Source organism: Macrobrachium nipponense, chromosome 3 (genome assembly GCF_015104395.2).
Source record: "Macrobrachium nipponense isolate FS-2020 chromosome 3, ASM1510439v2, whole genome shotgun sequence".
NCBI classification, from domain to species: domain Eukaryota; kingdom Metazoa; phylum Arthropoda; class Malacostraca; order Decapoda; family Palaemonidae; genus Macrobrachium; species Macrobrachium nipponense.
The window spans coordinates 97163110-97189903 of NC_087202.1; the positions used below are offsets into that span (position 1 = coordinate 97163110).

General features: G+C 38.3%; 1 protein-coding gene across 1 annotated transcript; it reads right to left on the bottom strand.

Annotated features, from left to right (window-relative positions):
• Positions 1 to 1837: 1837 nt before the first annotated feature.
• Positions 1838 to 26225, bottom strand: LOC135222256 (EF-hand domain-containing family member C2-like). Its single transcript, XM_064260372.1, is given in 15 exon segments — positions 1838 to 1977; positions 2119 to 2144; positions 2147 to 2214; positions 4836 to 4974; positions 7336 to 7476; positions 8060 to 8219; positions 10374 to 10549; positions 10984 to 11126; positions 11510 to 11681; positions 14546 to 14681; positions 14824 to 14934; positions 18719 to 18920; positions 19295 to 19410; positions 19981 to 20115; positions 26153 to 26225. Coding segments are annotated over 12 exon segments (1566 nt in total). The 5' UTR covers positions 18887 to 18920; positions 19295 to 19410; positions 19981 to 20115; positions 26153 to 26225; the 3' UTR covers positions 1838 to 1851.
• Positions 26226 to 26794: the final 569 nt, after the last annotated feature.

Here is a 26794-nt window from a genome sequence, read left to right on the forward strand (position 1 = left end):
TAATTATAATTCTAAACTAATTAATTCCAGTATGAAAGTTTGCCGATGCAATTACTCCCCTATTAATGTCACACGCTGTCCCTGGTACTGAGGCTGACCTTTGACCTTTCACGGTTCTCCAGCTGCCCCACCTATGAATGCTCATGACAATAAATATGATTTATATTGTTCGTAATGGCCTTGAAGGAGATGACGCGTGGTTGTGTTTTGGTGTACGGTAGATACAGTCCATTTATATGTTCGTATTTCAAGATCTTACGATGTTTCACAGCAGTAGCATGACAAGGAAACCTGACCTATGGAATGGAATGGCATATAAAATTTAAGTCAAAGGCCAAGCGCTGGGACCTACGAAGTCATTCGGCGCTGAAAGGGGAATTGAGAGCAGAACGATTTCAAAAGCGTAACAGGAGGAAAACCTGGCAGTTGCTCTGTGAAGCAACTGTTAAGTAAGGTGGAAGAAAGAGTATGTGAACTCAGGTACAGTAAAAGGAATGAAAAGGGTTGTAGCTAGGGCCCGATGGGGCGCTGCAAAGAACTTCAGTAGGGCCTACAGTGCACCGCGTGAGGTGCACTGAAGGCAGTTCCTCCCCGCCTGCGATCTACGAAGGGATTGTCTTACAGACGTATGTCCTGCCGGTCAGACGTTAAGACTTTTCATGCACTTCTTTTCACTGGGGCGAGGTTTTTTTTTTTTTTTTTTTTTTTTTTTTTTTTTTTTTTTCCCTGATATCCATTTTATTATGTGTCACAGAACACGTATAGAAAGACGGTAAAGAAAGTGTCGCTGACATTATGGGATGGAATTGACTGTCACACAAGGTCAGTCTATTAAATCAGTAAGAGGACTCTCGAACAACTGGACTCTTGAACAGAGTCCAATTTGTAATAATGAACGAAGTGGTTGTTGAATGTGAATGTATAGAAACTGTCTTTGAAGTATATCTGGATTTAGCAGAACAGATGTGAAGGTGAAATAGAACGCGCGAAGATAGTCGGGTGGCAGGAACAAAAAACAAGGCGTGATCCGACCTCCAGCTTACTCGAGCTGCGTGCTAAAACCTACAGTCAAATGGAGCGTTGTTTCACCAACGAAAATTAAAATAAATAAGCTATATTCTATTAGAAATAATTTATCTTTACTGTTTAACATGCACACTACTTATTTCTTATATTTGCATTTTAATAAATAAACCATAAATATCCTATCCTAAAATTCCTGTATCTCCAACTCTACACGAAACATTTTCAGACCTTTTCAGGCTTTCCTAAATCCCCAACAACAACAACAACAACAACAACAACAAAGTAGTTTGTAGGCTTACTCCTCGAGTAAGCGATTAAAGGAAAAAGATTGGCATGCATTGTGTAACAGATATTCTAGAGCTAAGAAGACGGAAGATCACCTCAAAGGGTTTGCAAAGAAAATAGTTCAGTGTTTCGTAAGCAATGGGGCACATGCACTTCAGCCTAAAGGCAGCAGCCAGAAACCAGTATAAATAGTTTTGGTAGCGGTTGTAGGGATACTTCCTTGTAACGTCTCCTCCATTGAATTGAGAAAAGGCTGCAGTCCACCTTTTCTCTGAAGTATCCTGCTGCAATGACAAACAAATTGCATTTCTTTCATTTTGCTAAAAACAAAAACAAAATCTATTGTGAGAGAAGCATTTCAGAAATAAAATTCCTTCGACAACGTGAGATTTATTCATTTCGTATTCACTCATATTCCATATTCATGATACAGTCTGTCTTCTCTCTTGACACATCTTTATATATATATATATATATATATATATATATATATATATATATATATATAATATTATATATATATATATATATAATACTACATCAAACGACGCCTGAACCAGCGAAGTGATGTGAGTTAGCGCTTCCTTCCAGATCAGCAACAAGGTTTATGTAGTCAACCTTGTCTTCTAATCTCCGTAAGGCCACTTCCAGCGACGCTTCGTCCAGCTGGAAGGAGGGTTAAATGTTGGTCTATTGTTGCATATGGCCTAAGACTAAGATTATTTCTCTGTCAATCTTCCCATATAAACTCAAAGAATGACATTTACAGCAGTAAAGTTGAAGAATTGGGGAAAAACAGTTACTTACTTGACAAGGAATGTGATCGTGGATATTGGTCGTATCCGGTAATCAAGTTCATGGCAGAAATGTGCGTAGTCAATCGTGCCATCTTCCCGTTTGAAGCTGTTTTTTTAGAAGAGTCATTAGTACTACGAAAGTGAACATCATAACAGTTATTAAAAACAGAGCCTCAAAATGTCAAGTTTTCTTTCGACTGCAGATGCTTTTACGATCTACTCATTCAAAAGACTTTCTAGGCCAAAGTGTTTGCTGAGCATGTCGGATGACATTCAGAATAATCTTAAAGCCTCCATTGGCATAAAAGGTTAACGAGATACGACAATCAACAGTGAAAGACCTTTGGAAATTCGTAAGTTTATACTCTGCAAGGACAGTAACCATTCAACTTCTCTAAGGTGATGACAGTAAACCAAATTCAACAAGACTCATGACGAGAACTAACAATTTTACTGTTACACTGATTTACAAATATAAAAAGTAAAAATGATTTAAAAGTTTAGAAAGAAAAAGCTTGAAATGTTTGTTAAGCTTCGCTCCTAACAATTGAGTGGGCAATTCCTCATAACCCAAATCTAAAGTACTCTCGGAGTGAATCGGCCGGAAATTTACTATGTGCATCATATGCGGCCACTTCTATTTACTATGTACACCGTATGCGGCCACTTCTATTTACTATGTACACCGTATGCGGCCACTTCTATTTACTATGTACACCGTATGCGGCCACTTCTATCTACTATGTACACCGTATGCGGCCACTTCTATTTACTATGTACACCGTATGCGGCCGCTTCTATTTACTATGTACACATATGCGGCCACTTCTATTTGTCAGGAAATCAATGTGTCAAAGCGAAATGCTGCATACATTGATGAATAACTTCCTGAATAACAGGCCAGCTGACACTAAAAGCTGAACTTCTCCGCACGCAAGCACATGAGAATACAGTTTATGCTCACATTCAAGGATTCACTAACACGTGAAAACATTTGATTTAGGTGGCCCAATACACCAGCGAACACAAAACATAATTAGATAAACAAATGAGATCATGAAAAAAGAGAAGAATATTTCTTCATATAGTAGAATTATACGTCAAGTACAGGAAGACAGCTTAATACCAGGCTCAAAGAAAAGGCCATGGCTGAAGATATTATGATGGGCGAGCGATTATTTCAGGTTAGCGTGGATGTTATATTTCTTAGACAATTTAACCTAAGATACGTGTGGAGACACAGACCTATACTCTGTTTTTTTCCATCTGTCCATCCGCCTGTGGTGTTTTTGTATGGTAACACTGCGTCCCGGGCTTTAGATAGTTATATTCAGCTTACATTCAACGATTATAATAATATCCTATTTCGAATATTAACGGTGTAATTCGCATACAGTAAATTATTAAAACACTTTTCAGTTGCAAATGTACACCCAGATATCCTTTTATTTACCTAAAACTTACACATAGCGTAACTATCTAAAGCCCGGGACGCAGTGTTACCATACAAAAACACAACAGGCGGATGGACAGATGAAAAAAAAAAAAAAAACAGAGTGTAGACTAATACTGCCTACATTTCACTTAGCTGATGCACTTAAGGTAGATTCTTGGGTTAGCCCTGTGCCTACGAGACGTTTGTTTGGCGGCCTCTGATTGGCTGGTACCGGAAGGTAGGCGGTCCGTCTGCAGCTTAGAAAACTTGCAATGTGTTTTTATTTCTTCATTTATCTCACATTTTGCACGAGATAGGAAAGTTTCAGTCATACCAAACGATTCGGTATTAATTGTACAACTAAATCACGATTACCTGAAATCTATAAGATAAACCTGATGGAATTACAAATAAAAGTGAAGAGAGGCGCATTTAATTCTTTATACGTGTTTTTACTTATCATCGGATTTTGTATCATTCATACGATTAAGATGATATAAAACTTGTTTTCATAAAATAAATTTACCCTGAATTTGCTGGTGCTTTCAGATTTTAGATGTCAGTGATATGAGAAAAGAAAATGAAGAATTTGTCTTATTATGCCGCTATTCATCCGGCTCTGAGAAGACTTGTAGTACAATTTCTTGCACTCGCTTACCTGGCACAGGGGACACGACCTGGGATTCAGATCTGATGACGCATTTGCTTTGCTCACTCACCGCTCTCTCTTTCTCTCTCTCTCTCTCTCTCTTTTGCTTTTTCAGTCTCACGTGTCGAACGATTTATGTTTCATTGTCAAAATTAAGTAGATAATTGAAACTTCTTGAGAAAAATGTTAAGAAATTACGATCATTTTTCAATTAAAGCTAAAATTAACATAAAAATTCTTTATATGGGAAAAACAATGAAATAAGCATGTCTAGTCATCGTAGTGTCTGCCCCTCTGTACCTGTTAAAACTGTAGTTTCCTGTTGCTCTTACCATTTTTGCAGTGCTGAATTCTAAAAGAGTGCAAGCACTTAAATTGTAGGTATATATAATGCAATCTAATGGTCAGTATTCACTCTTATATTATATATAGGTTTCTAAGATGCAGACGAAAATAGAGACTAAGCAAGCCACCTACCACCCGGTACCAGCCACCGCCAAACAAACGAGTCGTAGGCACAGGGCTCACCCAAGAATCTACCTGAAGTGAATCAGCTATAGGATGATGCATCTTTTAAAAGTGTTTGAAACCTGTCAGAATGAATGAAACAGGATGACTAACGACAGAGCTACTCGATCCTCACCTCTCCACCAGGGCGTCGGTGAGTGCTGTCGGGAAAGGAAGTCTCGTGGCCACCACAGCTGCCCTCAAGTCACATGCGGGCAGGACGCCCTTGGCCTCGATGTCACGCCCACGCAGTCCAGACATGAGGTCAGGAATTCCTTGGAAAAAGAGATTTTTGCTATGCAGCTTCATATTTTACTATTACTGAACTAGCCAATTTTGTGAAATTTACGTCAATCACGAAGTTAAGTGACAATTACATGGTATTTTTAAACTGGTAAAGGCGATTTCGATGGTATCAGCAATATGTAATAAGAACAGGCATTAATCTTCTTATAGGCTTTTACTCTCTTGGATACAAATATGTAAAACACGAATTATAAAGACTATATATATATATATATATATATATATATATATATATATATATAATATAAATAATTATATATCATATAAGTATATATATATATAATATACACACACCACACACACACACACACATATATATATATATATATATATATATATATATATATATATATATATATATATATAATATATATATATTCCAAAGGCGAATTTATAAGTTAAAAGCGATCCATCTACAAGGCAGACTCGAACCACCGAATGGTTGATAAACGACGACTTTTCAGTGACTGAACCATTAGACTATCACAAGTCGTCGTCCCTCGACCACTGGGTGGTTCGAGTCCACCTGGAGACGGATCTCTTGTTTACCCATGAATTCCCGTCCAAGGTTCATTCCTAGGTTGAGAGAACACACACACACATATATATATATAATTATATTATATATACATATATATATATATATGTGTGTGTGTGTGTGGATACGAGAGCAAACTGCAGTAGAGGATATTTTAAAAACAAGTAAGAAAGAGAAATGGACGTGGGCAGGACATATAATGAGAATGTCAGATAGATGGACGAAAAGAGTAACAGAATGAGTCCCTAGAGATCGCAAACGAAGCAGGGGAAGGAAGAGAAGACGATGGATTGACGAGCTAAGAAAATCTGCAGGTATAGACTGGCATAGAAAGACCATAAACAGAAGGGAGTGGAAGGAAATGTCTGAGGTCTTTGTCCTGCAGTGGACTAGAAACGGCTGATGATGATGATGAATATATATATATATATATATATATATATATACTTGGGTTGTCCATATAGTTAGGTTCTCAAGGAGCTGCAGTTGCAAGGAACACTGTTACGCGGGATCCGGCGACACTGGCGTGTGGCTTGGTTCCCCCTCTCCCAGTCCCAACCACCCCGCCCCCGCCGAGCGGTCTGCGACACTAAGCCTTGGCTTGGCAGCCGATAGAAATGGAGCTCCCACTCGCTTTTCCTGCCAGGTGCGAACTACACTCTGTGATTCGTTTTTTTTGTGCAAAAAACACTGCACTGGTGGACATTCATTCCCAACTGTGTGAAGTCTACGGAGAAAAGTGTATGACCATACAACACGAGCGCCAATGGTGCAGAGAATTCAAAGACAGACGTATAGATGTCCATAACGCATTTCAGAACCAGAGAGGAGCTGAAAGAAGAGGTTTAAGCTACCTACGTGGAGTGGCGGGAGAGTTCTACGATTCAGACATAAAGAAGATGGTGCACAGCATGCAAAAATGCATTGACCTCAACGGCGATTATGTCGAAAAATAGGAAAAAGTCTAAGCTTTACAATAATGTATTATTCAATGCCAATAATCATGTTTTTCATTGTGAAAAATCTTTGGGAACCTTCTTTTACAGACAACCCTCGTGTATATGATATATATATATATATATATATATATATATATATATATATATATATATATATATGCAAGAGTTTTAGTCACGTATATTTCTTATACTCACAAAGATCAAGCTACAATTGTTGCTCTTTCAGCCTAGGAATGAACCCTGGAGGAGATTTTGTAGGTAACAAGCAATCCGGCACCAGCTGGACTCGAACCACTGAGTTACCTTTACTGAAAAGTCGTCGTTTATCAACCATTCAGTGGCTTATAAATTCCCCTTTTGGAGTTTATTCCAAGGGCCAGTGAAATTGATATCAAATGACATTTGCAGATTAATGTTTATGAATATTTACTTAAATATATACACATATACTATATCCACTACTACTGCCAAAGTGCTTTTGCTACTGAGAGTGACTGATTGATTTACAGGTTTTAGGGATAATGCCAAGCACTGGGGCAACTGCGGCCATTCACCGCTGAAATGGAAGCTAACAATGAAAAGGTTTGAAAGGTGTAACAGGAGGGAAGCCTCGCAGGTGCACTATAAACCAATCGTTAGAAAAGGGTAGAAAGTAAAATGGAAGAAAGATAATATGAAAGGAGGTACAGTAAAAGGAACGAAAGTCTTTGCAGCTATGGACCGAAGGGAAGCTGCAAAGAACCTTAAGTAATGCATACAGTGCATCGAATGAGGTGCAATGACGGCACTACCACCCTACAGGGAAGGATAGTGATCCCCCTGCAAAGACTCACCGTCAAAGTTCTTCCTTTTGAGATGCAGAGCAGCCAGATGAGTGAGCTGTTGGCGCGAAGGGGGCGCCGCCCCCAGCTGGCGGTGTCGCTGCACGAGGGAGGCGATGTGTTGTTTGTTCACGGAGGATGACCCCAACGAACCTGAAGTTGTATTATCTTTTAAAAGTTCTCACGTGAGGTGACTATCTAATCTAGTTTGTGCTATGTCTTAAGTTGTGTATAAGTAATCTGATTCTTTATTATAATCTTCAACTCCTTTTATCTTAAGATAGCATCAATGCAATGTTCAGTGAATCTTTCTTTTCATTTGGAACGCCTCCTACCTCAAGTTAGTATCAATGCGGAGTCCAGTGAATCTTGTTTATTTGGAACACCTCTTATTTCAAGTTAGCATCAATGCAGTGTTCAACGAATATTTCTTTTTATTTTGAACTCCTCTTATCTAAAGTTAGCATCAATGCAGTGTTCAACGAATATTTCTTTTTATTTTGAACTCCTCTTATCTAAAGTTAGCAACAATGCAGTGTTCAGTGAATCTTTCTTTCATTTGGAACGCTTCTGATCTCAAGTTAGCACCAATACAGAGTTCAGTGAATAAAAATAAATCACACAAACGGACTCGTCAAAAACAAGGCTGAGCAATTTGTCATCGCATCGTCTCTGAAGCAAAATTCTTTTATACAAAGAAAGAAAAAACCATTGACAAAAAGTAGGCTGCACTTACCTAGTGCTGAAAACAGCGCACTCTGAACTAAACTCGTTGGGGCGAACCCTGTCTTGTCAGGGTCGCTCGGCGTCCATTTCCGCAGGAGATCGGTCAGTTCATGGTGACCTAGCACCTGCCGAGCCTTATCTAAGGCCACGTTGTAGTTTGCCTGGGGATACTTCAATAAAGTGCGTATGGTTATTTATTTGAAGACATACAAGTAAGTTAACGTTTAATTAAATATCATAAAATTCATTTAGCATTAGTAATTCTAGCAAAAATAAGGTGCACACACACATATATGTATATATATATATATATATATTATATATAGGTATAATATATATATGTATATAATATATATATATTATATTGTATATATATATATTATATATATATATATATATATATATAAATAAATATATTAAAAAAAGAGCAAAGAATTTGAGAAGTTAAGAGGACATTGTGGCTATTACAATTTCATATATATCTGGTAAAAATGACCATAAGATTCTGCATATATCTATTAATATATCTATTAATATATATATATATATATATATATATATATATATATATATATATATATATTATATATATAAGCAAAAACTACTGGCATATAAAAGTCAGGAGATCCGTCACGAGTGCTTTCGCGAGACTTTATTCCCGGTTATAAAGACTTGCACAAGCGCTTGGTACGGATCTTTTGACTTTTATTTTGTTGTTGTCTTTACTTATATCAAAATCACGGCCATCTCCCGGCTCTTCCCACCATAGTAGACAAATATATATATATATATATATATATATATATATATATATATATATATATATATATATATATATATATATACTTCACTAGCCCAGAGTCTAACATTCGCGCCTTGGTCGATTAATTCACTAAACTGTTTTCTGATGTCTCAGGACCGATGAACTTTGCCACACGCGTCGTGGAAAGGTGCGGTGGTGGAGATAGTGAGCCATTGTTGATCATGAGCCACCATAGACTGTTTATTTATAATAAGGGATCATTCCTCCCTGTGCTTCACTATGGAGTTCGCGGCGTATGCTTGCTGAAAAATCAGATAGTTTGATTTTGCATGAATATCAGAATGTGTGTCAAGTCACTAAGTCCAACTCGGTCTCCATGCCTTGAATACTGATTGTGTCGAAGCAATCAGGAATGGCAGATGCATCACAAAACTGGGCTTTCTCAAAGGATGATATCTTGTACCCTCACGGAACATGCTCATTTTTAACCCCATAAGGTCCAAAGTAGAGAATAATGTGGTACCCTTCGGCAGGAAACATCCCGGGTAACCTACTAGTGCATGATCAAACAATTAGTAATAGCAATGGACTGAATATGTGCTCATTCTGAAAATATCATCATCTATCGTAACACCTTGAGAGAGCCTTGGACGATTAATATGCTCTTTTCCATTAGTTAGCAGACTATTATGAATGTTAACTTAGTTATGAAGGGTCCAGGTCATTCCATTATTCTACTTGGGACGTTATGGGCCAAGGCTATGTCCACCCTGTAGAAGAACAGGTCGATAGTATCCTAAAGTTCCTCGGTGTGCGCTATGCTCTTCGTGGGATACAGGGATACTGCAATATTGCGACCATCTCAAGAAAACATTCGAGACCTTTGCTGTTCTTTCCCGTCTTTGCTTTAACGATAACGGTTCCCTCTAATTCAGCTGGTCAGCTGGCTCTGTTCTTTTTGATCGGATAAACTTTTATATTATTTACAATCAGAAGTTAAATGTTTGTTCAAGTCACCTGTGCTTGTCAGCACGCTAATATTAAGTAAAATGATGACGTGAAAATCAAAGAGCAACGTAAGCAGCTTTACTCGCAACCAACTCATGAGTGGACAGAATTGGTTTAGCGGTTTTCCAGCTTTTAGTTTGAGAGAGGAACTTTCAGAATCCTCAGGAGCGTCACGTGCTTTCCAGTTGGATACCGCGTGTGATACCATTAGAAAATGAGTAAAAGATGGAACAGAAAGAAAGGCTTTAAGAAGGTTTAGCACTGACAGCCACTCTTCACAAAACATCCTTCTTGCTCTAACGCATCTATCTCACGGGCAACTTTACTGTTGTTATCAACGGCAAAAAACAAAACGCAAGATACAGTGATTTGTCACATCTTATGGTCTCTGCAAAGTTTCTAATCTCGTATGGAAGTTATGAGTTATTACTGTGAATTTATCGAGCGCCAAAGTTACGAAACTTTGCACAGGTGTGCTGAAGAACAGCATATGCGTTAATGTTGTTATTGAAGCTGACCTTACGACCGCCACGTGTCGATTTCAGCCGCTTACCTCATCAGCGTGTGTTTCCATGAAGTTCAGGGTGAATTCATCAGCGTGGGTGATGTAGAAGGTGTGGGAGTTGAGCATGATCACATTACCAGCGTAAAGATCTTGACCTCTGACGCACTCCCCATTTTCGCCTTTCACTACCAGGCCTCTCGACAGGAACATACCAGCTCGCATGCCTGAGGAAAAAAAAAAAAAAAGATGTCACAAGTTATCATCCCTTTACTTCTTCAGGGATGCAAAAGGATTAAGAATTTGAGAACAATGCCTTACTATTTGATCCCAATAAATTAAATCGGGGCTATGATACTCGCCGTTCCTCCATTTTGCTGTTTTATAACATGACAGATTACTAAACCGTCAAGAAAATACAGTAGTTAGATGCACGGATTTAGAGATTGTGAAAAGCCATAATTACGAATTGCATAACTGTATTGATGCTTTTGAAAAATACATAGACATTTAAACGTTATATTTGTTACACTACTGTGATTCTATACCTTTATGGTACATTTCTAAGCAAGCTTGCAAATTTACTCTATTCATTACCTAAGGTAGATTAATTAGAATAAAGTTCTTCAACAAAAGCCTAAGCTCCATCTGGGCACCATACCTGAATTCAGTCTGGGAACCTCAAAGACAGACACTGTCGAGTCGAAGACATAGAAATTGATGACGAATTCTCTCTCTCGGTCTTTCTCCTTGTCGGTGACAAGTCTGGCTCCGAAGCGCAGGATGGTTCCTTCATAACCGTCCCTGAGAAGAGATAGCAAAACTCTTAGAGAACATCCATCATTCCGACTTTATATTGAGAGAGAGAGAGAGAGAGAGAGCCAGGACTCTTGTTAGGAAGTGAAGCTGAAATTAGGTAACACTTCGTAGGTCAGAAATGGAATGATATACAAAATAGTCCAGACAACATCGTATATGGTGTAGAATTTTGCCTTCCTTCGCTATGCATTGGCAAAATAGCATTACAGACGCCTTCTCCAAAATTGCATTTCTTTCTTTTGGCATTTCACAACTTAGCCATGAATGTGAATTTTCGTTTCTACAGTGATGGCTAAGGCTCACCTACAGGAAGTGTCATCCAGCTAAGGAAATGTCCTCATAGGGCGTCTAAGCCCTATCTGTCCTACCTGATGTCGCGGGCGTGATACCCGCCCACTATGGTAGTGACCGTCGTGGGGAGAGGGTGCAGAGGATCTCTGGGAGGTTCTTCCAGCCACCGAGGATCCAAAGGCGTGATTCGAGGCGTCTGGTGCATCCCGATGCTCTTCTGCAGGTACTTGTACCCCACAGGTACTTGGTCTGCGGAAGTTGGAGTCAGATTAGTGTGGGCAGTATGAGAGAGAAGATGTGAGGTCTCTAAATTGCCTGTGAAGTATATACTTCAGTTTACGAAATTGTCATCATGGTATTCACATAGAATCCTCCATTCATTTACAGAGTAGTTTATATATATCTATATATATATATATATATATATATATATATATATATATATATATATATATATATATATATATATATAATATATATATATATATATATATATATACATGCATGTATTTCCAATAACCAGCTCTTTCTCTCTTCTCATCTCCCCCCCACAACCCCATAGAACTATGCCTCTCCTATCCATGTAATCAGAGCTTTTATTGATCTATCCTTTAATGAAATTACACTAAAGTCCATAAAAACTCACGGAATCCGGTTTTATCTCAAGTGAAAAAAATTAGAAAATAAACAAAATGCAAGTCACCAAGGCTCCCAAGATTTGTTAGCATGCAGTATTCTAATCTTTGTAAAACAGCATCACTAGACTCCTTCCTACTGCACATCTTCTCCTTACTCTCCCCCTCCCCCCAAAAAAACCCTCTCCCCCCTCATGTTCTCCTTTGCTCTGGGTTCTCGCACACTTGTCACTTGTCTCTTCCCAGCGTCTGCCTCATAAGCGCTTGTAGAGAACTTCTCTAATCATTGTCAGTTATCATTTGTCTACCACATGACATTTTGGATTTGGGTATTGGGCAGACTATTTCTACACCTTATTGTTTGTGTTGGTAATGTTATAGCTGGTGATACCGTAGTATGTAAAGTTTTGCTGTAGCATATAAATTATTCGTAATTTATTTCATTCGTGACTTCGACTAGAAGCTGAATTAGGGTCTTTTATTTTCCTCCCACCGCAGGTTTTTCTGTATTTGAGTGATATACCTCGCCCATGAGATATATCACTCAAATAGTAGATTCACATCAACAGTGCATTTGATGTTTAGGCCAGTCCCTTAAGACGTTCCTGATTGGCTGTTGATAAGCCAGTCATGTGGCTGGAAATTCTCAGTCTCGAGAGAGAGAGTTCACATAGGCAAGATATATGTTCCACCTCGCTTGAGAGATACGTCTTTCAAAAGTATCCCTCAGGAGAGGTGGAACATACATCCTGCCTAGGTGAACTCTCTCGAGAGATAGCTTCCAGCCCTGTGACTGGCTTATCAACAGCCAATCAGAAGCGTCGTAAAGGACTGCCCTGACATCAAAACGCACGGTTGAAGCGAATATACTATAGGACAGCTTTTACCTCCGGCTTTGGGTTGGCATTAGCTTTGGACTATGAGATTTAGAGACAAGCATAATCACTGGGCCCTATTTTGGTCATTCAGCGCAACGGCAGTAGTCTTGGGAGAGTTAGATCACGGCCTAGGAGGATTACTTATATTAGAGCTTTGGTACGTGTCCGTGATCTTCCTCCTACGGAGGGTTCCATCTTGCTCCTGTGCGGTGGGTGCTACCGTGCCTCCCGGAGTCCTCCACTGCTTCTCCTGCAGGTGTGATACTGGGGCTCTGCGCTTGCCACTTCTGCCGCGCTTGTCCGCCAGAGTCGTGACAAGGCTTACTCTGTGTGATACACTTGGTAAGGGAATATGAATAATTCATTCTTCATCGGTAAACCATTGACGCGTGTCTTTTATATAGATTTTGATTTATATAGATTTTTGGCACTATGCAAAGTACTGGGGTAACTAGGCCATTCAGCGCTGAAACGGAAATTGACAGCCAGAGGTTTGAAAGGTGTAACAGGAGGAAAACTTCGCAGTTGTACTGTGAATCAGTTGTTAAGAGAGGGCGGAGTTGAAGATGGAAGAAAGAGAATATGAACGGCACTACAGAGAAAGGAATGAAAGTAGTTGCAGCTAGAGGCCGAAGGGACGCTGCAAAGAACCTTAGGTAATGCCTACATTACATCGAATGAGGTGCACTGACGGCACTAGCCCCTACAGGACTGACGCGTGTCAATTTTTACCCTGACATGTGTCGTATTTCTTCGTGCCATTTGGATAGCGTTAATCCTGCATTAATTAGGTTCTCCTCGCCTGCATCGATCTATATGTATTCCTTGTGGCGTCATAGATTATTATTAGTGTACATATTACTTTTTTGTTGGTTATTGTATAAATTGTAAGAGTAGTTTTAAGGTTTCTCTCTCTCTCTCTCTCTCTCTCTCTCTCTCTATCTCTCTCTCTCCTCTCCTCTCTCTCAATGTCGTGTGCTAGAGTTAATTACGTCCTAAGTACTGGTGTCATGTAAATTCCTACCTCTTCCTAATTTCTTTCCCTTCTACTTCAAGAGGGAAAGTTAGCTAGGCGAATGACAGTGGTATTTGTGTAATGGTGTTAAATGTATTCCTGGCCCCATAACTACTCAGTTTTTTGGAGACTGTATAAATTAATCAAGGTCTCGTTTACAATCAATTCGTTGGGTTGTTTTCGTGTATTTTTTATCCCCTTTGAGTATTCCATATAGTCCTCTTGTGTTGCTGTGATTTAGCTTTATATATATATATATATATATATATATATATATATATATATATATATATATATATATATATATATAACCGTGTATGAGCACACGTATATATGTATATGCATATGCATATATATCTATATATAAACGATATAAGCATATATTCTATGAATACATATAATATATATATATATATATATTATATATATATATATATATATATATATGTATATATATAAATATATATATATACATATATATATATATATATATATATATATATATATATAACCATTCTAAAAGGTTCTCTCCGCTCTTCCATGCAACAGCGAGATAAGGAGGGTAGAATAGGCCTAAGTACATACCAATGTCAAAAACGTTCTTATAATAGATGGTTGTGAAGGAGTCGCAGTCGCAGAGTCGCATGAGGCGTCCTCCGACGGACACGGCATTCCCCAGCAGGAGTTCGGAAGGCTTCAGAAAAGATGGACTGGGCAGCGCCTGTTGAAAGTGACCCAGTTAATGGTGTCAGTGGCGAAAGTATGTTATCTCTCTCTCTCTCTCTCTCTCTCTGTATGCCTTTCCACAGCGATTCTTCAAAGAAATTCTAAATACTTTAAAGGTGGTAAGAATTGCTATTCACCTGTGGTCTCCGGTCCTTGAGGTGGGCCCCCGCCCCTCGAAGTCCAACCAAGTTCAGGGTTGGACGACCCACGGCTCCTAAACTTCCAGCTCCGTTGACCTCTGATAGTTCCTGTGAAAATAACGCTTGAATTCCATGAAAAGATTACACACACACACACACACACACACACACACACACACACATATATATATATATATATATATATATATATATAATATATATATATATATATATATTGACGAACTATCGTTATAACATGCGATATCTCATGTAGTCGTAAAGCTGGAGGAAGGAATGAAAGGAGTTGACCGAGCGCTTTCGTGTATTTTTCACACCTCTTCAGGGTCAAGTGATACAAAAATTCATTATTCGTTACAAAGACACCTCTGTGGCAGCAATACATAAACATAAAAACTATCGTACTACTATTTAAAAACTAATTGTCTAAAAATGTTATTTACAAGTAGTTCATCCAGTTTGTACATCCCGGGGCTGCTGTTGATCAATTCTACGCGATTTTTCTTTATTATACATGATTCAACAATATTTCGTTTTATGATGTCTTTACAGAACATGATCTCTTTTGCTTCTTTCCAATTCATAGTGTGGTTGCATTCATTCATATGTTGAAACAAGCTGCTTGCATTATTCCCTGTTCTAAACAGCATAAATATAATGTTAGAACAGGGAATAATGCAAGCAGCTTGTTTCAACATATGAATGAATGCAACCACACTATGAATTGGAAAGAAGCAAAAGAGATCATGTTCTGTAAAGACATCATAAAACGAAATATTGTTGAATCATGTATAATAAAGAAAAATCGCGTAGAATTGATCAACAGCAGCCCCGGGATGTACAAACTGGATGAACTACTTGTAAATAACATTTAGACAATTAGTTTTTAAATAGTAGTACGATAGTTTTTATGTTTATGTATTGCTGCCACAGAGGTGTCTTTGTAACGAATAATGAATTTTTGTATCACTTGACCCTGAAGAGGTGTGAAAAATACACGAAAGCGCTCGGTCAACTCCTTTCATTCCTTCCTCCAGCTTTACGACTATATATATATATATATATATATATATATATATATATATGTATATATATATATATATATATATATATATATATATCATATATATATTATATGTAGATGTATATATATACGTATATATATCACATCCTGCATTTTCCTCTGCCAGGGGTAGCACTAGAATGAACAATTAGCAGCGCCATACCCTACACATGACGTTCATCGACACCCTGTCAAACCCTGCACAAACATTATGCCTCTAACTGGCCCCATAGAGGGGTGACGCCGCCACTGCACCTCATGAGGAGCACTGTAGACATTACTTAAAGGTGTTTACGGCTTCCCTTCGACCCTCAGCTGCACCTACTCTTTAGGCTTTTACTTTTACCTCCATTCCTGCTTCCTTTATTCATATTTGCTCTCCAACACCTCAAACTGCTACTTCTTGGTGCAATTGTGAGGTTTTATCCCAAGGATGATTATAAAATTTAGGCCAAAAGCCAAGCACTGAGACCAATGAGGTCATTCAGCGCCGAAATGGAAACTGACAGTAAAATGGGAGGAAAACCTCACGGTAGCGCTATGAATCAGTTGTTAGGAGAGGGTGAAAAGTAAGATAGAGGAAAGAGAGTATGAAAGGAAGTACAGTAAAAGGGAAAAAAGGGGTTGCAGCTAAGGGCCTAAGCTATGCTGCAAAGAACCTTGAGTAATGCGGTGCACTTACGGCACTATCCCAGATGGGGTTTTTATCCCAAGGTACCTCAGCGCCTGGCTTGAAAGCATTAATTTCATAAATTAAATCAACCTCTTTCTTGCACTAGCCTCGTTTTCCCTTACTACTGATGATCTTCCATTCCAACTTTATAGGTCTTCCACTACTCTTCCCTCCCCAAATCTCCGAACCATACACTCATTTCACCAGCCTCTCGTCCTTTGCTCCTTCCCCATGACTGAACTATTTCAAAACACTCAGCTTCATCCTTTTTTGTACATTAACCTTTTCCTGCTTCTGTGTATCCACTTTTCTCTCTTTTTCCGATCTCCTTATGCCACATATATTAAACCAACAATTTATTTGAACTTATTCCAGATTTTCTTTTATTTTATTTGCATCAACATCCATACTACCATAAATGAAGTTGACTTATCAATCTGTCATATACTCCAAATATCGATTTTATGACAATACAGTACAGCCTAACTGCAATCGTTGCTTTACTTATTCTGTGACTTAGTTCTTCTCATCCTTCCATCACCCGTACTACCATTCATTGCCCCATCTTCCTGGTTTTCATCTATCAACATAACCTTTTCCTTTCCTTTCAACTTTCATGACTTGAAAACACTTTTGATCTTTCTCACTATACTCTGTTTTTTTTCATCTGTCCATCCGCCTGTAGTGTTTTTGTATGGTAACACTGCGTCCCGGGCTTTAGATAGTTACATTCAGCTTACATTCAACGATTATAATAATATCCTATTTAGAATATTAACGGTGTAATTCGCATACAGTAAATCATTAAAACACTTTTCAGTTGCAAATGTACACCCAGATATCCTTTTATTTACCTAAAACTTACAAATAGCGTAACTATCTAAAGCCCGGGACGCAGTGTTACCATACAAAAACACCACAGGCGGATGGACAGATGAAAAAAACCAGAGTATAGTTACTGCAGCTTCTCTCCACTATACTTGTCAGTACTTTATCATCAGCGAATGTCAGCTATTCCAAATTTCAGTAGTATTTGTTTTTCTTATTCACATTTTGCATCTCTGACTTGTCACATTCTTCCACAGATGATATATAACGATAATAAACGGCCATGGAGGCGTGACACAACTTTGTCTCAAACCCACTTTTACACCAAACCAGTCATTCTTCCTTAAACATATTCTAACACATTCTTCACTCACATGACAATCCTTTTAAATTTCTCTCAACAAAATGCTGTCTAACCCATAAATCCTTAGAAATTTTCACCTTGCATCTCTGTGAATTCTTTCATAAGCTTTTTCTAGGTCCATGTATGCCATACACAACCTTTGCTCTTTACAATCAAGCTTCTCTTATAACCGTTTCATATTCGGCACTTAATCCACACACCTTGACCCTTGCTTTAACTCAAACTCTTCTTCCATTTCAGTCCTTTAGTTGTCTTACTTTGTAAATGTGAACCCTACCACGCAAACTCATTAATATAATGAGTAACTGTTTGGCTTTGTAATTCTTACAGATGCATCTGTTACCTTTACCTCTATGATTCCTCTCCCCCAACCCTTTCGAATAATTCGCTCATACAAACATAAGTGACGTAATCTAGACAGCCACTTCAATCACGTCTTAACTATTGTACTACATCATTTCACTTGTAATAATATCAGTTCTATTCCTCAACCATTTAATATTAAAGTCTTATAGACATCCTCAGCAATCACCTCATAAACCTTCTCAAACTTTCACTAACAGTTACAAATGCCACTTTTCAGCAAACCTTGACATTGCTCAGTTCAACGCCTGACTGCATTATCTTCCGGTGGCATCTTTCTACTTTCATGTCTTAATTTTACTCTAATCAAAGAACTTACTTATATTCATTCCTCTGTTTATGTGGCATGCATCTCTCTCTTTTTCCTTCAGAATTCCCATCCGTCCTCTTGTATGCATTTACATAATTTTGTGTTCTGTAATTGTATACATGTGTGCCTGGGTGGGTAGTATGCATTATACAAAGACGACAAACAGACTACTCAGTTAAGAGACATTGGTTTGAAGAAAATAAAAAAAGGCATAAAAAATACGGAAAAAACTGCAGCGGAGATTGGGTTGCAGAATGGTATAACCCTTTTCACCTTGGCCACGGGTCCCCTCTTCAGGAATTTCGTGGGCAAGTGGGGTTTGGCAGGCGTCAGGGCATCTTGATGGGGAGTGAGATGATGAACGCGGACCTCGGCTGTATCGTCCTCTAAGTAGTATCGAAGTTCTACCTTTTCGACCACAGGCGTCGTGACCCCACCCATATTCTTGTCGTAGTCGACCCATTCTCCAAAGAACCTGATGGTGCCAGATTGAATTTAATACGTGTGATTTTCGTTTCATGTCAGTATATACCATGCAACACTACATAGAACATTACATAGAACATATAATTATTCCTTTCTCTATGTATTAGGACTTCTCTTCTGACCCTTCTGGTACTTTTTCCATCCAACATTCTCAAGGTCTCCCTTTCATTTCTACGACACTCCATATTCATACGTTTCTTATTAATCTATCCTCAAATGTTTTTATCAGCATAGTCTATGCATGAACGCACGCTATTCCACAACTTCTCAAGTTTCTTGCATTCCAATCTTCCTTACTCCACATATATGTACAATGTGGTCATTCACCCGATAGCTTCTATATGATTCTCAAAGAGCACTAACCTGAGTACCTGCCCAGCCCTGTTGACGAATGTTGCCAAGGAATGCTGCTTAGGCCATTCACTCGAGAATTTCAATTTCCCAACACCAGCCGCTGGTGTTGATGCTGGTAAGAAATCCTGTAGTCGGTTATACCAAAAAAAGACGGTTAAAAACTGATCTGACTATAGATTATAGGGCGATTTGTCAAGGTCAACTACAGCAAAAGTTGGTAAATATGCTAGACAAATATTAGTTATAGTTGTGATTCAGTAATTTTCCAATGAAATTAACAAACTAGTGAGATGAATTAGCATTATTTCGGAAGATACTAGATGAGGATTTTTCAAACAGCAAAACTATGTTCAACCAACAAGCTTTTCGAAGTCTTGATATTAAATGGCTCGGGAAATACGAGTATCCAGGAGACTGAATGGCTCAAGCATACTAATCAGTAATGCTACTGATGAGCATCACATAAACTTCTTTGTTACATCATACTAAAATAGCTGATAAAACAGACAGACTTACAGTCTCAAGAACTCTGGGCCGTGTACATTTACTTTTTCACTAAAGATTGCCTAAGCCACCCAAGTTTTAAGAGTCATCTCAGTATGTGAAGAGTTCAGGACAGCATACTGTACATGAAAAGATGTCAGTGTTAGGCGAGTGTTTGGAAGAACTAAATCGACACGACAGAAACGCCTTACCTGGAAAGCTGTAAGACTGGGATCTGACAAATCAGGTGGGATGTGTAACCCAAGGGATGTGAGGTAAGTGCGGGTTGCAGGATCGCAGCTGGTTAGGTAGTAGCGTCGGCCCAAGATTGTGATGACTTCGCCAACCTGTGGTAGAGAGAATAACAAATGAAGCTTTTTCAGCTAATCTCTCCTGAATGCTAGGCCCCGTAGGAGGGTAGTGCCGTCAGTGCACCTCATTCGGTGCATTGTAGGCATTACTCAAGGTTCTTTGCAGCGTCCCTTCGGCCCCTAGCTGCAACTACTTTCATTCCTTTTACTGTACCTCTGTTCATTTTCTTTCTTCAATCTTACTGTCCACCCTCTCCTAACAATTGTTTCATAGCACAACTGAAAGGTTTTCCTCCTGTTAACCTTTCAAACCTTTTACTGTCGATTTCCGTTTCAGCGCTGAATGGCCTTAGTTGCCCCATTGCTAGGCATAATGCCAAAAATCTATGTTAATCATGAAAGCTAGGACCTTAACAGAAACAATAAGAGATGATTATTATTTCTAAATCAAGAAGTAGGGCAAGTGCAGCCTTTCAAATAATTTCTGAACCTAGAAGTAAGATAATGTTTAGGAACCAGGGTTTGTCCCAGAGGTATATCAGTCACCTCTGGGTACTTGCACAATGGCGTCTAGATTCGTTCGTCACGCAAGTTTTCCCTTAGGCCCTAATAAGAAACGACATGGTTGCCAACAACACAAATGATTAATCCAGCCTAATGATGAAGCGGCCGAAACGTAACCTGTAAAAAGAAAGCTAGGAAAATATGAGGTATTACAGACTTTTGTCAACGTCACTAAATCTTGGCCGCTGCTATAAAATGAAATCCAATACATGGTTTAACGGGGAAAATAATAAATCCAGAGAATGACTTCCACGTAAAGTAGGGGGTTACAGACCCGAGTACTGTTGTAACCAAAGTTAAGTATATCTTAGTTTTACCAGACCACTGAGCTGATTAACAGCTCTTCTAGGGCTGGCCCGAAGGATTAGATGTTTTTACGTGGCTAAGAAAAAACTGGTCACTTAGCAACGGGACCTACAGCTTATTGTGGGATCCGAACCACATTATATCGAGAAATGTATTTCTATCACCAGAAATAAATTCCTCTGATTCCACGTTGGCCGAGCCGATAATCGAACATTGGACCACCGGATTGGTAGTCGAGCACGAAAACCACTCGTCCAACGAGAAACTTGCTGTAACCAAAAAAGTGCTTAATAAGATACCTGCAAACTATGACCACAAACCACATTCTGTCTGCTCACCTGCAGAGTTTGTTATTTACGGGCTACTCAATGAGCAAGAGCCCGTGCTGGCATAAGGTCAGCTTAATGTAAAACAACAAGAGTTTGTTGGTCGTGGAAAAGCCTTAATTCTGACTTTGCACTTGCTAACCTGACCTGACAGCCCACCAGAATCAGTAACTTAAATCATACTATTCCATCGACATTCTTTTTTTTTTTTTTTTTTTTTTTTTTTTTTACTTGGCCATTGATTGTTCTGTAGTAAACAGTCATCTACTTATCTGTACTTTTGGAGTTTTCAATTCTTGTTGACCGGCAAGAGGAGAAAACCATGAAAAAACACATACCTTTGGCCATAAAATAAATACTGCCGAAAAAGCTGCAGGATTTGATATTACATGTTTTCATGCAAATTTGTCGAAGCACTGCATAAATAGGACTGCCTCAACGTACTTTTAAATTTCAACTTCCTGATTATTTTGGATATGTTTCCTAGTGAATGTTTTGAAGTCTCAATAAGAAATCAACAATCTCTTCTGTTCTAGAGGGTTTCGAACCTGGGTAATCAAGAGTCGAGTCAACATTTTGATCCGTAGCACAATTAGATAAAATAAAGGATTAGAATCTTCATAATGAGGGTTCGAATTGCATAATTCATTTCCGATTAGGGTTTTAAAGTTTTCAGTAGATTACATATCAAATTCAAATTATATATATATACATGTGTGTGTGTGTGTGTTTATTAACTGACCAACCCACCACTACCCAGGGATATCTCTGAATAACAAGAATCAACTCTCTCTCTCTCTCTCTCTCTCTCTCTCTCTCTCTCTCTCTCTCTCTCTCTCTCTCTCTCTCTCACTCACTTTTCCCCTTTCTCCACCCTAACACCCTCTCTACTCTCTCTCACTTCCTCTCCTGCTCACTCCTTTCTCTCACTCTCTCTCTCCCTTTCTTTCTCTCTCCAACCCTCCCTGTATCTTTCCCCCTGTCTTCTCCCTAACACCCCTCTACTCTCTCTCTCTCTCTCTCTCAAACACCTTTACTCTCGCTCACTTCCTCTCCCTCTCCCTCTTTCTCATTCTCTCACTCTTTCTTCTCTCCTTCCCTCTCCAACCCTTCTTGTCTTTTTCCTCTTTCTTCTTCCTAACACCACCTCTACCCTCTCTCTCACTTCTTGTCCCTCTCCTTCTCTGCCACCCCCTTTCCAAGCCCCAACCCCATTAGTGCCACTGATGTCTTATCCCCCACAGTATTCTTTTCTATATAGTAAATCATCTGTATACCAAAATTAGGTATGATAGATTCGTAACATTACAAAGTCTATGGGCAAAACCAGCCCCGTTTCAGAGAAACCCCTTTTGGTTCCTTTAGGTGCTAGTGATATCTTAACCCCCACGGTGCTGATTTCTAGATAGTAAGTCATATGTATACCAAGTTTGGTTGAAATTGCTCAATGCGTTTCAGAGTTATTCTGGCTCATACATGCATATGTACACACACACATGCATTTTTATATGTATATATAGATACATATGACTGAAATATTTTCTGTTAAAACAGAATTCCCTTTAATAATAGGAACCCATAAAAATGCTAAATGGTAGAAATTTAATGTTATATTTCAGAGAACAACACCTATCTTCCTCTACAGGTAAGTATATGAATGAAATAAGAATTAAAGAAAATTGGCATTTATACCAATAGTTCCAGAGGTCAACTGTTACATCACCCCAGTTGATAGCGTCTTAATCTTCTTAATCGCTGATTAGAGGAAGATTTTATTAATAATATCTGAGTCCCAAGCTCCTTTTCAGAGGTTCATCATACTTTTCTTGGTTAATCACTGCTGATTCTACCATCTGGCTTTTGAACCGACAATTGCTGCTTTAAATTATACATGACAAATTCTAGTTTGTTCTGTGATTATGGTTATTTATGTGGTTAAAAATAGCTGAGCTCTGTTGGCCATACTTTACTGACTGTTTAAGTTGCATTAATCTCTGGGGGAGTGATTTACCAGTAAAACCAATGTCACAGTCAAGACAAGGGATTTTGTATTATTTTGTATAATCCTGTGTCTTTGGAGACTGGCTTTTGTTAGACGTTAATCAGCAATTTTGCTAAGGTATCTGAGTAGGTAAAAGCAAAAGGTTTAGCTTTTCCAAAAGTCTGTGCCACTGTCTTCATCCAGTCCAGGTGTGGGATTTTGATTTTATTGTTGGGTGTCTCTCAGTCTTGTCTTGAGGGGGACAGTAGAAGATTATATTTGCTTTATGGATCCCTTACTCAATTATATGGTCAGGGTACTTTAAATATGACAGCTGCTTATGGATTAGTTCAATTTCTTTTCCAGGAGATCCGGGGAGCAAATCCGTAAGGCTCTTAAGAATAAATTACTGGTAAATTACTGGCTACGCCAATCTTGATAGAAATGTCAAGATAACTAAAATATTGAATGTATGAAAGTGAAAATGTTGGTTTTCTGTATACAGTAAATTTGTATTCTGTGGTGTCTACAATTATTAAAACATCAAGAAAAGGAATTTTGTTGTCTGTTTCCTGTCGACTTGGAATTTGATGCTGGGTGCTAATTCATTTCTTTCAAAATTAAATGCATTAGTGGCCAACATCAAATTCAAAGCAGAACGTAAGATGTAATGCTACGTATTTTACCACTCAGGTACTGAATTCAGTATATATATGAAGAAAGAAGTAGGTAAAGAAAGGCAAGTCTGCCAAGTGCAAAGTACTGAGTAGGAGCAGGAACGAATATGATGATCCATTGCAACTTATTCTGATGCATTGCACATCCACAAGGATACATCATTAAGGATCTGTACAGTTGATAAACAATATAAACTGGGATGTTATCTAAGAAATAAGTTTTATACAAAATAAAAATGAAAAAAATACATAGAGACAAAAAACTTCACATAAAATTATATAGGATATAAAAGCACACAAGGTAACTAAAAATAAAATAAAGGGAAATGAAAAATGGCGAAATATTGGAGAAGGACTGATGTCAACCTACAATCACAAAAGCTAGTCCATCAATCACTTCTATGGCACCCACGGGGATGCATAGGATCTCAATGAACCCAAGCTAACTCCTCAAGAACTCCTCAACATTCATCTCCGGCTTCCCGCCTCATTGTCCTCAACGACGTCTCCTTTGGCCTACCTCTGCCTCTTCTACCAAGGGCAACCCACCGTGGTGTATCTAGTACTATTCCCTCTATTTTCTATATACATGCCCTACCCAATTCCAGCGTAAGAACATAACATACTCATCGACCAGTTGGACCTGCACAACTTCTCTAATTTGATATCCTACTATCCCTTCCATTAATTCCCAATGTTCTTCTGAGAGCCATATTTTCAGATGATAAAAATTTATTATCTGAAGTCACTGTACTATGCCATGACTCACGCCCATCATCCTTACCTAAATAAGTACCAAAATATTTAAACTTATCCACTTGCTTTACAACCATGCCTTCAATTAGACACTCCTGTGCATTTTCAATATTCATATTCATGATTTCTGCTTTTCCACTATTAAAAAACAAACCAGCCTTTCGACCTTCACTCACTAGACAATCCAACACTGCATCTTTTCTGGTCCCTCGCAGATCAAAACTAGACATCAGCATAATCTATGTCAAGAAGTTTCCCATTTTCTCCCCAGTGTATATTTGCATCCCTTTCTCTTTTGACCTTTCTCATAACGTAATCTACGACCAAAACAAACAACAGAGGAGAAGGAACGCCACCCTGAATCACACCAGACTTAGCTTTGAATGGATCACTAAATACCCGCCAACCATACCTTTGTAAGATGTGACCCAATATATATCCCTAATAACCCTCACAAACTTTTCCGGTATTCCATAATGCCTCATAATTTTTCCCATAGTCCGTCTCGAAATACTATCAAAGGCCTTTTCAAAATAACAAAACAAAGACTTAACGGAGTTTTCATTGCATTACCTTGTTGCATTAAATGCCTAACTATGAACATTTGATCACTAAACCCCGCCCCTTTCTAAAACCGGCTTGTTGATCCCTAAGGATACCATTAACCACTTGCTCCAACCTATTCAAAAACACTCTCCAGAAAATTTTCAAGGCTACAGGTGACAAAGTGATTCCCCTCCAATTATAACACCTACTCAGGTCTCCATTCTTTGGAACTTTAATTAATAATCACACCATTCTTCCAATATGATGGTATTATCCCCGTCACCCGTCTTTCTTTGAATTATATCCTCAAGTCAAATACTAATCTATCCTCCTTCACTTTAAACATTTCCGGGAATAAACCATCCTCTCCTGGTGCCTTATAATTCTTTAAATGTTTTATTACCTTAACTATTTCTTCTAGCCTGATCTCGCCTTCATCAATATTTAAATCTTCCTGAGCAAGCGATTTATCCTCTTCTGGGGAAACTGGTCTATTAAGAACTATCTCAAAGTGCTCTTTCCATCTAAACAGAAACTAAAAGGTTAAGAAAGGTAGGTTCAACTGTGGAATAAGTTGCCTGATGGAGAGAGACTCGAGTATAAGTCATTCATTTGGGTTGGAGTTTTGGCCCAGAATAATGAGATCATCACACTTAATTTGAATTCTACATTTTCGGCATGTTTACATATACTGGACTACTCAGTGTTGGCTAGTATATACATATATCAATCTTAAATTCAACTGAAAAAACCAAATCTACAGACCTCTATATATATTATCAATCTTCAATTCAACTGAAAAAACAAATCTACAGACCTCTATATATATTATCAATATCTTTCAATCTTCGCCAAGTCGATAAACTATATCCAATGAAGAGTTTTATCATAAGAGTATAAATAAATTTCACGTTTACCTTGAAGTTGTATAAATTGATGTGCGATGCTGTGGGGTGTAACACAGAAGGCACACGCTGACGCCCAACCAGTGTTCCTGAACAGATATAGTTTAGTCAGAATAGCAAAGTTTGTCAAGTATTTTCTTCTGAAAGTACATACACACACACACGTTGGCATAGAAAATAATAATGACCTTTGCTTCCTTTTTCTTCCCATAATATATAAATAAATATATTAAAGCACACACACACCTATACACACACACACACACACACACACACACACACACACACACACACACACATATATATATATATATATATATATATATATATATATATATATATATATATATATATATATATATACACAGCTGTATCGCTTAGTTCTTCAGTAATTTAGAAAAATTTTCCATTTAAGTAGGGGGAAAGGTAAACCCCAGTATATGGAGTGAGTTGGTACAGTTGCCTCAAAGTATTCCTTTACCCCCTACCTTTCTGTTTCATGATAATGGTATGGTAACACCGCAACCATATCTACCACTGATACATAAAGACCACCAGGGTGTTATGTTGTTACTCGGAAGACGCGAGAAATTTACATCTAGGGTACTCTGGTGAGACATGGCTCGAAAAAAAAAATATATATATCTGAGTGAT